We start from the raw sequence: 16837 nt of genomic DNA, 5'->3' as shown, positions 1-16837 counted from the left end.
GTAAAAGGATAAGTCTGTTTAAAATAGACAACGATTTCGCGGCACATCTGCTTTCGCTGGAAATGGCAAAGGTCACCAACTGGCTTTGGATGAACTCGCGAGGATTTTCTAGATTTCAATTGTACTGTTTGTTCATATGGAATTCAACTGTCAAAAACGGAGAATTCGACGGACAAACAGCATCAAACATCAGTGTTTTGCTTTGGATGGAAAAAATTGTACAACACTGAGACGCGAAGCGAATAAATATGAGATCAAATGTGCGAGTTAGTTGTAGTCTATTAGCGGGCTCGAATAGCGGGCAGTAGAAGAAAATCCAAAAGATTTGCAGCAAACTACAAAATCTATTGTAAGGTATTCATTTATCTATACAATTATGGTCATTGCGAATGGCAAACGCAGTTTTGATTTGCCACTATGGCAGAGTTTTCTCAAATGCATTCCAGCATCTCGGAAGGGCGCTCAGTGTTGTTGTTACTAAACGGTCGCATCGCTTCTTGAAGTTTGCGGATTTCTCGTTCTTCGCCCTCTCGCTGATCTAATAAAATCAGGTTATCGAGCGTACACACTATATAGTAAGTTTATCACTGAATGCTGATGAAATACTGGATTTAGGGAGCTTCTCGGCTTTTCGAACCGCGCGTAATAAAAAAAGGTCGATGCCGCGAGATATCGACATTGTACTAAAATAAAACCGTATACGTTCGCATAAGTTCTGGCATTTCTTGAATGTCATGGGACATTCACGAAGCGGCGCTTCAAAAATCCCCATGTGTTTTACATGGACAGCCTTTTTGTTTCTTTCTGAAACGTGACCGAAACACTGGCCGGTCAGTTTTATTTTTATGCAAGCAAGTTTTAAGACTTGCCCGCCGTATCCCGCCGGTGTTGTGTACTCGCTTCTAATTCGTCCAAAAACAATTGGCTTGACAGCGCTTACGTTATCGCTCGCACATGCGCCGAACCGTGAAACTCTCCCTTTAAGGAGATCCAAGGGGATCCAAGGGGGATCCAGGCTTCCAATGAAGGTATACTACTAGAGCTCAAAAATGCCGCAGACCGTTGTCATTAGTATCAAAACACTAGCAACAATGACATTATTTAATATTCAACACCCAAATGCAAATAAGTCCCAATTTTTAATAAGGTAAGTAAAACAGAAATCCAATTAGAAAAAACGGAACATTATTGAACCAATACTAAACAAATTTCCTTTGGTCTGTACTCTCTTATTAAAGATTGGATCATTGTATAATGCAGTTCAATTATTATAAATTTAGGCAGGCGCCATAATCGGGGATTCCCCGATTACAGATCCTGATTTAGAACAATGTACCTTAAATCATTTTCAGATGTGAAACAACTCAAATTTCATTTCAAGAAAAATAAGGTCTCGTGATCTCTTGAGCATCGGCTGAAATTTTGTCTAAAACCGAATGAAATAGTAACTTCCTGTTTCCCTGAATTAGAAAATGATCAAAAAAGTGTAATGAGCGGAAGAAACATAGACTTAGTTTTTATCCTGTGAACTGAACAGAGAGGGCCTTTAAAGTTCCGTTCAGCTTAGTACTCAGCGGTAAACCATAAAAGCAAACTACAGGGCTATCCAAAACGGTTCTTTTTGTAGAAGACGCACAACGGAAGATTGTTCATCAAGACGCATACATAATACGTCTTGATACAGGAGACGCATAACCAGTAAAACAACAAATGTTTGTCCAAGTTCGACCAAACAGATAATGCGTCCTCTAGTATATTCAAAAGCTCCTGTGAACAAACTCGTTAATGCAGAAGTGAATAGGGGTAGCCGTAAAGCGGTAGTCGCATTAAACTACGCTGCAGGAATTCGCGGACGTCATGCCGCATTGCGGGAATCCATTGTGTATAAAGTTATTTGCTTAACGCGCAAAACAATTAAATTACACATGCACTCTGATCCTTTTCTATACGCGAAGAAACGCAAAGGTCCTGTAATAGGGACTTTAAGAATTCCAACGGCAACGCCAACGAAAACGTCGCTTGAAAATATACGTTTGCGTTACTTGTACTAGTTCGAGACTATTCCAATTTGTTAAACGTGTACAATGTAACCGACCTATCCAGTGACAGAACTGGTGGAAACGGCGTTCAAGTTGAGACAGAGATTGAAAAATTTACCGTCATTTGCTTACGATCTCCACAAAGCCTTGAATTTAGTCATTTTACGTTCTGGTTTGTCCGAGCACGGTGGAGAAATGTACCAAAGTTCATATCGCACTTGCAGGGCATTTGTTTTTCTCATTATATCTTATTGTGTTTTGATACTCTCTTTGCCGTCGCCCTAGTACCTTCTAGAGCTCTCTAATGTTGCGTTCACAGCGTGTCTTTTACTCTGCTCGGTGAAATTCAACATTGATGCGGAGTGACGGAAAGAAGGAACAGAACCGTTACAACAATTTTGTCTGAGTGTGCAACTGTACTCATTATTTGTTGAAACACTACATTAACATCCCACTAAATATAGCATATGATCGTCCCCCCCCCCCCCCCCCCACCTTCCTCCAATGCTGCGATCACAGCGTGTCCCACTCCGATCGGTAAAATTCACTATTGAAGGGGAGAGAGGGAAAGAATGAAGGGAACCGCTACAATAATTTTGAGTGTGTAGCTCAAAATTCATAACACTGCAAAATTAATTTCGTTTTTGATAGAACAAATATGTCGTTAAAAGTTTGAAAAAAGGTTAGCTAACATGATCGTAAAACCAACAACACCTAGAAAATTTGAGGAGTAAAATTACAATTCCGAAAACTTTCTGCAACTTAAATTTTCAGCTAAAGCATTCCAACAGATAAATCTGTATTAGGCTTACATAAAAACGTTTTTAAGAGCGCACCAAACGATCTGGGAACACAGGAGACAACAACTTAAGCATTTTGCTTGAATGTCCTCGTTGGGTGCCCCTGAAAAGTGGCGCTCTCTTTGGTGAAATGTCACATGAGACATTTGTAATATTCGAAAATTAGCTCCTTTCGTTTTCAAGGGAGAGGAAAGATTCTTTTGAGAGCGAATGACATCAGATAGAAGTTTCGGAAAGCAAACAGTTGCGCCCTAAAAGTTTTCGCGACTTCAGAATTCAGATACAGAATTGAAACAAACTAAACTGTGTTAGGGTATAGAGATGTTCTTTCCAAAATTAAGGCCACGAAAACAACATCCGAACTTAAGTTTTTTGGGGGTACCCCTGAAATTGTTTTGGTTACACTGAGAACGGATCATTATAGGAAACTCGATAGAATCTTTCCCGTCGTCAACAATTTAGTGTCATCTACAAGTTTAGTTTTCATTGTGCCCGATTTAAGCCTACGTAGAATACATGATAAGTCGTTTGGAACCGTGGTAAAAGGCTTTCAAGAATTACTGTTCACTAAACTGAAATCAAAAACAATTTCTATTTATCTCTTACTTGTTTGAAATTAACTGTCTGAATTGAAATTTTACGAATGTAACTTTGTGATTTTTCTGTTAAGATTTGAATATATTACGTCGTTTGACTTGTATATTATTTCTTAGGTTCTAGAAAGGACTGTCACGGATCAAATAAGAAACATTACACAAGCCATCAAGATAAGTATCATTTTTGCAGTCTTCCTTCTCAAAACTGGTCGCGTTCTAAAAGCCATTGGGCTTTTCAAGGAATGCCTGGTTCTCCTCAGCAGCAAAGCTCTGGAAAAGAAACGAAAATTGCTCAAATCAGCTTACATTGTCGTTCATTATGAAATGTTTAATGGCTACCTCGCTATCAATGATCACACAGGTGCAATAGAATGCGGCAAAAAGCTTCTGAATTTACTCCACGATTGGGGTGCATCACACAGAGAAGGAGAAATAAGCTTTCAAATGGCGAAATTGTATGAGAGTCAAACTAGGTATGAAAAAGCAGAAGAGCTGTTTGTACAGGCACTCAAACTTGCAATAGCAACTGGCGAAAAGGAATTAGAAAAAGGTTGTTACGAAAATTTAGGAAGTCTGTTTTATTGTGTTGGTGAATGTAGAAAAGCGGAAAAGTATACCCAGAAGGCACTAGAAATCGCCAAAGAAATTGGTTGCAAAGAAAACGAAGAAGCAACTTGTTACGGGAACTTAGGAACTGTATATAGATCTCTCGGTGAATATATCAAATCTGAGGAATATCTGCAGAAATCCCTTAAAATCACAAAAGAAATTGGCGACAATTTCTGGGAAGCAAACATTTACGGACACCTAGGAACTGTGTTTCAATGTCGCAGTGAATATGCCAAAGCTGAAGAATATCTCAAGAAATCCCTTAAAATCACAAAAGATATTGGCGACAAACGCGGGGAAGCAACAAATTATGGAAACTTGGAACTGTGTTTCAATCTCTCGGTAAATATGTCAAAGCTGAAAAATATCTCAAGGAATCCCTTAAAATTACAAAAGAAATTGGCGACAAACGCGGAGAAGCAACAGATTACGGAAACCTGGGAACTGTGTTTCTATCTCTCGGTGAATATGTCAAAGCTGAGGAATATCTGCAGAAATCCCTTAAAATCACAAAAGAAATTGGCGACAAACGCGGGGAAGCAACAGATTACGGAAACCTGGGAACTGTGTTTTTATCTCTCGGTAAATATGTCAAAGCCGAAGAGTATCTGCAGAAAGCCCTTAAAATCACAAAAGAAACTGGCGACAAAAGGGGGGAAGCAACAGATTACGGAAACCTGGGAATTTTGTTTCAATATCGCGGTGAATATGTCAAAGCTGAGGAATATCTGCAGAAATCCCTTAAGAACGGTTTGCTGTAAGGACCGACTAAGCATATACAAAATAGAAAAAACCGATTTCCCCAAACTTTGCCAGAATAAAGGGCTTAGTGAACTACCTCTAAAAATATAAGTTTCGTTTTGTTTAGAGCTTTATTTATTTTGGGGGAATTTTTTTAAGATTTTACCCATGGAGGCGGGCTAAAATCACGCCGAAGTAGGCACTTTTGTAGAAGCTCCCTTTTATACAAGGAGCCTTTTCTAGAAAAGATTAACTCAACAGAAGGAACAATTTTATTTTCTTAGATGACTAGCGGCGTTAAAGTTAAATAAAACGTAAACATGAATTTTTGACCAATTTTTTAAGTTGCGCCTTTTTACCGGTGATTATAACAACCTAATTTTGGCTAAATTCAAGGACAAAAAAAAAACATTTTGGTACATCGCTTTGCCCCACGAAACTACACTCCGGGAAAACATAATCATTTCAACTAAACATTGATCGAATAAAAAATTGGGGTAAATTAAACAGCGAGTTCTCAGAGCGTTTTCAAAACATGTCACTTCAGCAATTAAGAGCGACCTTTGACCTTTTATATCGAGGGGGAATATAAACGAGAGCTCATAAACCTTGACTTTCCTTTGCCGAAAGACGCTTATTTTTACTCTGCTGGCACATTTTGAGTAAAGGAAAACTACACATTTGAATTTGAAGTTATGTACTAGCTATGAAAGATAATTTGAAAAGTAAAATTAGCAATTCAATTCGACTTTGCGTAGGCGGTTCCGATTTGTTTACCATGAAATTGCGATTTTAAAGTCTGTTTACAACACAAATACGGCATCCACTACAAGGTAAACCTCATTCTACTGAATGATTAATAAATCCCTCTTACCTTAGAGATCTTTTCTTGACTAAAAAAAGACATAGCCTGCATTCATTGCAAAATTATTAAGCCGCCCGATCGCTAAACGATTAACCAAAAAATCCACAGGAATCCCACTGTATGAAATTGGACAATCCCGGGGCCGCACAGCTCTTTTTATTTATTTAACAGTGATTCGTTTTGCACTGTACTGTCCATTAATAATGAACTACCTTTATATGACAAACGTTGCGACTTTTCAGATCTCCGTGACATTTAGGAAACTGCGATAAAAATGGGAATGATATAGGCTAATTCCACATTGTGGCTGCACCCATTCTTTCTTTCTTGTGATCTTACCACTTGCTGTCAATCCAACGAAGTCTTCGGTGAAAAAAGATACAGAAATAGAAATAAATTCCCTGCATCACAAACAAGTAATAATTATAATGAAACAATAAACTTCAAGCAAAACTATAGATAGGGATACGGCGACTGTCTCGGGTGAGTAGTAATATGAGGTGCTACAACTATCACACCCCTTTACAAGATCTCTTAACAGGAAAAGGGACTCTGCTTTGCGCCTTGGATGGAATCCGTCTGTAGACGCCCCAAAAAAGCCGTTAGCATGTATAGATGATATTCCCTTCTCCCCTGACACTGATATCCCATGCCATGCCCATCCAATGGGAGCGGCACAGATCCTCTAATTTGAACGCCATCTGATACCAAATGTGTCCCGTTGTCTCGGTCAAATAGTGAGCTCAAGGTGACTTTCGCTTTTCTCAAAAATGCCTTTGAAGGTAAAACAGTCAATTACTACAGGTACTTTACCTTGCTTTTTACCTTGGAAATTTTAACATATAGAAAATAGAATGCATTAATGTTTTATTCACAAACCGCCCACATTTGTTGTTCCCCCCTCCGCCCCCGACCTGAATGAATTAATAAATTCAATTTCTCTTGTCACATACATTCGGTTCCTTGAAGGCCCGCAAATCTAATAAGTCACGTTCTCTTCTTGTGAAACAAACAAGGCTATCATGCTCGTCCGTACATCTTTTGTGGTTTTAGGCAAAAAATCCTTCTTAACGGACTTAAGTATTGATGATCAGGGAAACTTTTCGCTTTGTATATTTATAAAGCAACAAGAAAGCTTTTTGCCTTTACTTTTGCCGTAGCTTAGTTGTTTCGTGACTTTTAAAAAAAGTTTTAATTAAATTAAATTATTTAAAGTGTTTCGTAAACGTATCGAAAACATCGCAATGTTTACTAACGTTTGCGGCCTTTTACCTCTGTTAAGCTCGCTACAGAAGGGTTTTGGTTTAAAAATTACTCCTTAGAAGATGTTCAAGCTTTAAAGATAAACGAAAACTTACTGATCCGTGACGATTCTTGATATAAAAAACGCAAATCATATACAAATTTAACCACGTTAGCTGAGTTAGAGGTTAATTGTAACTTTCAGTGTAAAAAAGAAGGAAAAGACAAGAAAAAAAACTCTCTTTGTTTTGAGAGTACACCACTAAAACATACCTGCCCGTGCCGATAACAACTTTGCTTCAGTCTTACATAGCGTCTCGAGTGTTGCAATAACGCAGATGCCTTTGCGTGGATTTGGTACGCTTGGTAAGGATTAAGCTTTTCACATTGGCTAAATTGTTCACACTTGAACCCTATGTTCCCCCTACGATCTACCCATATTCACACACAGCCATATATAAGCACCACTGACTCCGGTGGTCGTAGCCACCGACGATAAACTCCACTGTACACTCAGCAAGTACAACGTGCAACGAACAAAAGAAGTTAGCTTTCGGGACACGGCGCTCTTTTCAATTTACGTGATCTTTAAGTAATTAAGATATTACATCTTAGTGTCCGAAAAGAAAAAAAGGCGTTTTGAATTGACGTGTCATAGTAATACCGAAATATGTAAGTACACGTCTCAGTACGAAATGTACTCCTGGCATTCCTGTGGTTTCGTTAACTTGTTCTTTGACTTGAGGCGTTCCGCGATCTCGGTCAATACACTTTTGCAATGAACACAGACCGTGTTTTTTAGGCAGGAAAAGATCTCTAAGGTAAGAGGGATTTATTAATCATTCAGTAGAATGAGGTTTACCTTGTAGTTGATGCCGTATTTGTATTGTAAACAGGCTTTAAAATCGCAATTTCGTAGTAAGCAAATCGGAACCGCTTTATACGAAAAGTCGAATTGAATTGCTAATTTTACTTTTCAAATTATCTTTCATAGCTAGTACATAACTTCAAATTCAAATGTGTAGTTTTCCTTTACTCAAAATGTGCCAGCAGAGTAAAAATGAGCGTCTTTCGGTGAAGGAAAGTCAAGGTTTATGAGCTCTCGTTTATATTTCCCCTCGATATAAAAGGTCAAAGGTCGCTCTTAATTGCTGAAGTGACATGTTTTGAAAACGCTCTGAGAACTCGCTGTTCAATTTACCCCAATTTTTTATTCGATCAATGTTTAGTTGAAATGATTATGTTTTCCCGGAGTGTAGTTTCGTGGGGCAAAGCAGTGTACCAAAATTTTTTTTTTGTTCTTGAATTTAGCCAAAATTAGGTTGTTATAATCACCGGTAAAAAGGCGCAACTTAAAAAATTGGTCAAAAATTCATGTTTACGTTTTATTTAACTTTAACGCCGCTAGTCATCTAAGAAAATAAAATTGTTCCTTCTGTTGAGTTAATCTTTTCTAGAAAAGGCTCCTTGTATAAAAGGGAGCTTCTACAAAAGTGCCTACTTCGGCGTGATTTTAGCCCGCCTCCATGGGTAAAATCTTAAAAAAATTCCCCCAAAATAAATAAAGCTCTAAACAAAACGAAACTTATATTTTTAGAGGTAGTTCACCAAGCCCTTTATTCTGGCAAAGTTTGGGGAAATCGGTTTTTTCTATTTTGTATACGCTTAGTCGGTCCTTACAGCAAACCGTTCTTAAAATAAGAAAAGAAATTGGCGACAAACGCGGGGAAGCAACAGATTACGGAAACCTGGGAACTGTGTTTCAATCTCTCGGTGAATATGTCAAAGCTGAGGAATATTCGCAAAAATCCTTTAAAATCACAAAAGAAATTGGCGATAAGTGCTGGGAAGCAAAAAGTTACGGAAACCTGGGAAACGTGTTTCAATGTGCCAAAGCTGAAGAATATCTGCAGAAATTCCTTAAAATCACAAAAGAAATTGGCGACAAACGCGGGGAAGCAAAAGATTACGGAAACCTGGGAATTGTGTTTCTATCTCTTGGTAAATATGTCAAAGCTGAGGAATATCTGCAGAAATCCCTTAAAATTACAAAAGAGATTGGCGACAAACGTGGGGAAGCAGGAGGTTACAGAAACCTGGGAACTGTGTTTCAATCTCTTGGCGAATATGTTAAAGCTGAAGAAAATCTGCAGAAAGCCCTTAAAATCACAAAAGAAATTGGCGACAAACGTGGGGAAGCAACGGGTTACGGAAACCTGGGAACTGTGTTTCAATGTCGCGGTGAATATGTCAGAGCTGAAGAATATCTGCAGAAAGCCCTTAAAATCAGAAAAGAAATTGGCGACAAACACGGGGAAGCAACCGATTACGGAAACCTGGGAGCTGTGTTTAAATCTCGCGGTGAATATGTCAAAGCTGAGGAATATCTGCAGAAATCCCTTAACATCATAAACGAAATTGGCGACAAACGCTGGGAAGCAAAACTTTACGGAATCCTGGGAACTGTGTTTCAATATCGCGGTGAATATGTCAAAGCTGAAGAATATCTGCAGAAAGCCCTTAACATCACAAAAGAAATTGGCGACAAACTCGGGCAAGCGAGATATTACGGAAACCTGGGAACTGTGTTTCAATCTCTCGGTGAATATGTCAAAGCTGAAGAATATCTGCAGAAGGCCCTTAAAGTCAGAAAAGAAATTGGCGACAAACACGGGGAAGCAACAGATTACGGAAACATGGGAACTGTGTTTCAGTCTCTCGGTGAATATGTTAAAGCTGAGGAATATCTCCAGAAGGCCCTTAAAATCACAAAAGAAATTGGTGACAAACGCGGGGAAGCAACAGATTACGGAAACCTGGAAACTGTGTTTCAATCTCTCGGTCAATATGTCAAAGCTGAGAACTATCTACAGAAAGCCCTTAAAATCGGAAAAGAAATTGGCGACAATGGAGGAAAAGCAATAATTTACGGAAAACTGGGAACGGTGTTTCGGTACCTCGGTCAACATTCCAAGGCTAAAGTATACCACGAAAAGGCTCTTGAGCTAAGTTACAAGATTGGATACATTGAATTGCAGTTTATGAGCCACCTTTGCCTTGCATTGGACAATTTGGTGTTGGGTGGAGAAAATAAACCTGAAGTTGTGCCGAGCTTTCTTAAAAGCATTCAAAAGTGCGAGGAAATGCGAGTATTTCTACGAGATAAAGACCAATTTAAGATCTCTTTTTTTGACGAACACGTTTCTCCCTACCAGTGGCTAAGTGCATTGTTTTGTTTAGAGGAGAAGCATGCCGATGCCCTTTACGTCGTGGAGCTTGGACGAGCCAGAGCCCTAGCAGACATAATGTCAGCTCAGTACGCTGTTAAGCAACAAATATCTGTCAATCCACATTCATGGGTTGGTATTGAGAGGATCTTAAAGGGAGAAAGGAACTGTGTTTGTCTGTACACTGCCTATTGTGGTCCACGTTTATTTCTATGGATTGTAAAATCGGACAAAGGTATACTTTTGCGACAAATTGACGTGAATGACTGCTACAGCAACAAAGAAGCTGAGAGAATGGTGGATGGGGTTTTTGGTGACAAAAGTCTAAGAAGATTTCATATCTCACTTGAGGAACAATGTGAAGATCGAGGGTTGTTTCCCTCAGATGTTGACCTTGTGAAGGAAGAAATGTCTAAGGAAGACAGCCGACCACCTTCGCGCCTTGTGGAAGAAGATGAAGACCCAGACCAGGATTACGCACCGCCAAGTCTTTCTCAGTGTTACAAGATGATTATCGCTCCTGTCGCTGACTTACTTGACGAACCTGAAATCATCATTGTTCCCGATCGCGTTTTGTTCAACGTTCCATTTGCAGCGTTAGAAGATGAAGATGAGGGATTCGTATCGGAGGCTTTCAGGATCCGCATCGCTCCTTCTCTGACCACTTTGAAGCTCATTCAAGATAGTCCAGCAGATTATCACTGTCAGACTGCTGCACTGATAGTTGGTGATCCACAGGTTGGCCATGTGACTTACAAGGGACGTCTTCAGTGGATATCTCCATTACATGGTGCAAGAAAAGAAGCAGAGATGATTGGACGACTGCTGGCAACTCAGCCTTTAATAGGAGAGAACGCAACTAAACGAAAGGTGCTTGAAAACATACACTTAGTTAGTCTGATACATTTTGCTGCCCATGGTAATGCAGAAAGAGGAGAAATTGCTCTTGCCCCTTCATTTCCTACAAATAGCTATTATCCACAAGAAGAGGATTACTTATTAACAATGGCTGAAATTTCAAACGTTCGACTGACAGCCAAACTAGTGGTCCTAAGTTGTTGCCACAGTGCTCGTGGACAGATAAGATCTGAAGGAGTTGTTGGAATTGCTCGAGCATTTTTAGGATCCGGTGCACGCTCAGTGTTGGTGGCCTTGTGGGCCATTCAAGATGAAGCAACAGAGCAGTTCATGAATCGATTCTACAAGCTCCTTGTTGGTGGGGAAAGTGCAAGTGAATCTCTTCACCAGGCCATGAAGTGGATGAGAGCTAATGGCTTCTCAGAGGTGGTGCAGTGGGCGCCTTTTATGCTGATTGGAGACAACGCTACGTTTGATTTTGGACAGTAAAGGTTGGTAGTATTGTTTCATATCTTGTACTGGGGATCGCATGTATGACTTAAGGTTGCTGACACCGGTTTCCAGCACTTTCCACCACAAAAACAGTTAGACCGATACTGCCATTCTGTAGCGGTTCATAAGACAATAACGGTATCCAGCAAATGCCTCTTTATTCCTGAATAAATTAGGGTTATTTTCTCAATTTATCGGTTTCCCACTAACAATATGAGCTTTCAAACAGTCTTAAATTGAGCTTTGACTGAATATGAATGAAAAAGAAAGCTTAGCAATCCTCATTGTTTCTATTAGCGAACTGCAATCAGAATGGCAAGACGCAACTCTTTCCACAGCTAAAAAAAAAGTTGTATCTTGACATTCTATTTACAATTGGAGTAAACCATGGGGGGTCGCTGAGCTCATTTTTAGTTATATCAATTTAAAGCTTAATTTAGGGCTGTTTTTAAAAGGCTTGATTGTTTCTTGTTTGCCGAATGTTCAGACATTTGTTTGATATCGTTGTTTTGTCAATTGATATAGAGTAGTAGTAATTGGCCATCACATTTTTTACTAAAGCGGGGTGGGGGCCTCCAGTTAAATTAGTACGCTCCTTCCTATATTCTCCTCGATATATTTTGGAGTGATGTTCTGGTGTCGCAGAATTCTTCGATTGTACTCTAAATATACAAAAGTTGGGGTGAACGGCTAGGATTTCGAGAGAAGACGATCAAAGTAACGAAATTAAAAAAAAAAAAAAAAACAATTGCAATAAAGACACATACCAAAGAAATCCTGTAAACGTCGCTTTGATTCCCAACGTTTTCTAGTGCTGAAAAGCTGTTTAGTTTTAGCGTGAGGAGTTATTACCGATCAAACATTGGCCTTGTCCACTGTGATTTCCACCTTAAGTCGAACTTCCGAACAAACCAACTGTATTCATGATCATTCATTGAAGTATCCACCCCGCTCCATCACCCCATCCCCTATTAACAGCTCCCATGACGGATTTAGACAACAAACCATCCAAGTTAGCAACAAATTATACAATCTTTTTTTACCTTGGGAATGTCGAAGATCTGTAGAAGATCAACAAAAAACGTACGAATGCTCTAGTAAAGAACCACAGGAATGTGCTGGCGTTGCGCTCTAACAGCGGTAGAAAAACCTCGGGACATGGAGTACTGATTACCCATTAAGGGGGTACCATGCAAACATAGAAAAAAAACCTCCAACTGCGATGTTGCTTTTTAGTTGCAGCTGTTTTACCAAGAACACTGGCCAGCTGAATAATCGACAATTTCCTTTTCCTTTGAATCAGGATTGCGATTAACTGAATAGTCAACCAAGTAATAAAGACGTAAAACTCCTCGCTTTAGTGTTTCAAAAATTAATGACCTCGTTTTTAAGATTGTGCTGTGCTTAAAAAAGCTTTTCGGCCAACTGATCATATTGCAGACAATATTTCAATCTTGGGCGTTACCCTACGATATACGGATATGGGGGGCTCCGGGTTTAGTTACTAATTAACCCTTCAAACCCCAAAAGTGACCAGCATTTCGTTCCTTCAATACCACATGTTGATCTTACAAACATGTCATGATAACAAAAGTATAAGTATATGATAACCAGCGGAAAAAAAACGTTTGGATGCCTAAACAAATTCTCCCAACTTTTACATTTACAAATAAGTGGAGAAGTGAGGAGACTATGCATGTTGATAACAAGACTGAAAAAAATTACAACGAAACATATAAAATCAACATTTCAACAGAACGTTTTGAAATTGAGTGGTGTTAAACTAGAATCATCAAATAATAATCCTGGCCAATCATGACGGACGCAAACAGTAAAATGAACCAAACGGAACTTGAAGCATCTACATATCCGTATCACTGGTGACAAAAGTTAGAAGATGCCTGCGAGTAAGTGTTGTTTGTTGTTTGGTTTAGATTCCCATTGGTTGAAAAAGTGGTGCGAGATCTTGCTAAAAAATCACAGAGCGTAGTAAGGGAAAACCAAAGCAAACGCTGTTTACTTTCGATACTCAACTGAAAACCGCTATATCAAAAAGTACATAAACTACTAATTAGATAAAAAATTATGAATATAAAGATAAAGATTAAAGATCGTGCTTTTGAAAAGGGTTTAAGGGGTGATTTTTCGGGGTTATTTATTCGGTATCGAATAGGCCATTTCCGAGTTGCTGTGAACCTCACTATGAAAGCGAGCCTTAGTGCAAAACTTTTCATATGAAAATTAGTTTTGTTTGCAAATTAATGAAAACTAATTTTCATAAAAAAAAAACTTTGCAGTAAGCCTCACTTTCATAATGAGGAAATGGTCTATTCAAAGACCTTTTTTTTTTAGTTTGAGGCAATATGAAATAGGAACATATGTACAGTCAATACTGTAGCAAATCGTTAATTACCAATGACCTGCACGAAGGAGTTCTAGATACACGAAGAGTAATCGTATGTTGCGTTTATAATAATTATTAGCAATTTCTTTTAAGTATTAGATTTTTTTTATAGATATAGACTAACTATTAATTCATTTTTCATGTTTCGCTTTAAAGATCAATAAGCATTGTACACAACTGTATTGTATATATTGCCGCTCCGATAGGGTACATTTATACCCGATGATTTTTATTTATCAGCTTGGTTTTTCTACATGTTAAGCCTGGGAGAGAGTAGCGAACGTGAGGATCATGTTGCTCAAGTCGTTTTAAGTTTTTTACGCAGTAATTTGAGTCAAAAGAGTAAAGCTTGCTTGTAGGCTTTTACTACACCTCCACTGAACGGTGAAGAAAGCTAGTTTACAATGACAATCTGGTATAGGGTTTTGCTTTTACATGAAAAAAAAATTGAAGATGATATATCTAAAACAAGGCGATTCCCTAGCTGATCACACTCGCTACTCTCACTAGCTACATAGCTGTCAATGTATGTGAACACCATTAAGGACGGTGTCTACTAATACCGAAGTATTTTTGTGCAGTTTATGACTATGCAGGGAAAGCAGATCTTAGCAAGACCTATTAGAATCCAAAAGAGAAAACTGGGGGTAGCCATGAATTTTTAGAGATAATTAAGCAATAATATCTCCAAAAAGCGACATAATATAAAGCAATGTATGATATTTTTTCTTAAGTTGAAGCTTAATTCTAATAAAATTAAATTTAGAAATACAGTTAACTATAAAAATAAGCGAAAAAACGGAACGACGTTTCGGTGTCATCCTGACACCATTATCAAGTAAAGAGTGCAGCATAAAGGATAATTTGATCTTTAGTCTTGATTTAATTTATTCTATTTCACACCTTTTTTATGTATAAATTTTCTTTTCTGTTGCATTCTTTACTTGATAATGGTGCCAGGCTGACACCGAAACGTAGTTCCGTTTTTTCGCTTATTTTTATAGTTAACTGAAGCTTAATTATCTATGAAAAATGCATGGTTACACCCAATTTTCTTTTGAGATACCAAAAGCATTTCATAGTTCTGCTTTCTCTGTATAGTTGTACACCGCGCAAAAATATTGCTGTATTAGTAGGGAGCACCCATAAGAAACCCGGGTGTAGTGTATTGATTACTATAGTAACAAGGACATGTGTTACTGTTACCTTATGTGAAACTACTGCATGCTACAGCATGATGTGAAAGTACTGTTACTGAGTTGAAGTAGAATAATGATTGTACTCCAATATAGATAATTGCTTAGTGAATAAAGATTATTACATAGAAAGCAATGGAAGAGTGTGTGTCTCTTCACTTAAGTAGTAAATGACTGCACAACATATTGGCGACGAGGATGAACTCGTAACTGCAGAACCAGCAGACAATCCAGGACAGCCAGAACCGGTCGACAATTCCGGACAGCCAAATTCGGTAACTAACCAGCCAGAACCGGCAGAAAATCCACACGAAATGGAACGGTCGTTGCCCGCACCCAAGGCGCTCAACATTGACGCAGCCGACCTGTACAGTGAATGGAAACACTGGTTGAGTGCATTTGACATTTATGCCATTGCCTCAGACCTGATAAAGAAGGACGATGCGGTTCAGAGAGCTACGATGCTGCACTGCCTTGGCCCCGCAGTACAGCGCATCTTCAATACGCTCCCTGGAGATCACAAGACCTTTGAAGAGGTGAAAACTGCCCTGAGTGGACACTTTGCACCAAAACGAAACGTGGTGGCAGAACGCTACAAGTTCAGATCGCGAGCACAAAAGACAGACGAGTCGATCGACACGTATCTGACGAGCCTCAGAGAGCTAGTCAAATCCTGCGACTTCGGCACACTCGAGGAGGAGATGATACGGGACCAAATTGTGGAGAAATGTTCCTCTCGTACCTTGAAGCAGAAACTTCTCCAGCAGGACGACCTGGACCTCGCAAAGACCATCAAAATTGCGCGAAGTGCAGAGACGGCGGTACAAGAAACACTATTGCTGTCACAAGGAACCAAGGAAAACCCAATCCAGATTGACCACGTGCACGCCTCTCGCAGATTTCCAGCGAAGCAGTTCAGCTGTTACAGATGTGGTGGAACGGACGGACACAGTCCTGATGAATGCGGCGCCATCAAAGCCACGTGCAATTCCTGTAAAAAAGTTGGACACTTGCAAAAGGTCTGTCGCTCGAAACCTAAAGCTACGCATCCAACAAACCGACACAAGCAGAGGTCAGCAAAAAAAGAAAAGAAAGCTCCAGCCATGAAGGTCCGCAGCTTGAGATCCAAATCTACTAACTGGCTTGAAGACAGCTCGAGTGACGGGAGCGAACCTGTACTCTCTATGAACAATGTTGACAGTTCCATTACAGTACAAATTAATGGACAAAGGATCAAAATGATCGTCGACACCGGTTGTAAGTACAACATAATATCTTCACAATTGTATAAATCACAATTTAAGAACTATGAACTGAGTCGAACTCAAAAACGCTTTACTGCGTATGGACAGAAAGAACCGCTTAAATGTAATGGTTATTTTAACGCTACCATTAGGACAGGCGACAAAACTATTAGTACAAAGGTTTATGTAATAGAGGGTAACGCTGAAGCATTACTAGGACGAGACTCTAGTTTCAAGTTAGAAATACTTACCCAAGTAAATTCAATTGATCAAACCAGTGCTCAAGGCGAGCTAGATGCTCTACTCAAGGAGTAGGAAAGGTTACTGATTTTGAACATAAAATCACTATTGACCCAGAGGTCAAACCTGTCAGTCAACACCTAAGGCGAATACCCGTCAGTCAAATTGAACCAGTGAATAATGAACTTGACAGGATGTTAGAACAGGATATTATAGAAGAAGTCACTGAAGCAAGTCCCTGGGTTTCAAATTTAGTAATTGTTCCCAAGAAATCAGGCGATCTT

At 39.2% G+C, this 16837-nt stretch overlaps 2 protein-coding genes across 2 annotated transcripts; both read left to right on the top strand.

Annotated features, from left to right (window-relative positions):
• The first annotated feature begins 2697 nt into the window (after positions 1–2697).
• On the top strand, positions 2698–11707 carry LOC146454173 (uncharacterized). The gene is made up of 4 exons (XM_085095820.1): positions 2698–2709; positions 3553–4046; positions 4322–4794; positions 8600–11707. The coding sequence occupies exons 1-4, from the start codon at positions 2698–2700 to the stop codon at positions 11464–11466; spliced, it is 3846 nt and encodes a 1281-aa protein (XP_084951946.1). The 3' UTR covers positions 11467–11707.
• Positions 11708–15239: 3532 nt separating this feature from the next.
• LOC146454172 (uncharacterized) lies at positions 15240–16628 on the top strand. Its single transcript, XM_085095819.1, has one exon. The coding sequence runs from the start codon at positions 15240–15242 to the stop codon at positions 16626–16628; it is 1389 nt and encodes a 462-aa protein (XP_084951945.1).
• The last annotated feature ends 209 nt before the right edge of the window (positions 16629–16837 follow it).

This window comes from Pavona decussata, unplaced genomic scaffold (genome assembly GCF_977016875.1).
Source record: "Pavona decussata unplaced genomic scaffold, jaPavDecu1.1 SCAFFOLD_313, whole genome shotgun sequence".
Classification (NCBI taxonomy): domain Eukaryota; kingdom Metazoa; phylum Cnidaria; class Anthozoa; order Scleractinia; family Agariciidae; genus Pavona; species Pavona decussata.
The sequence above is the reverse complement of the archived record's forward strand: the minus strand, read 5'-3'. Positions and strand labels throughout refer to the sequence as shown.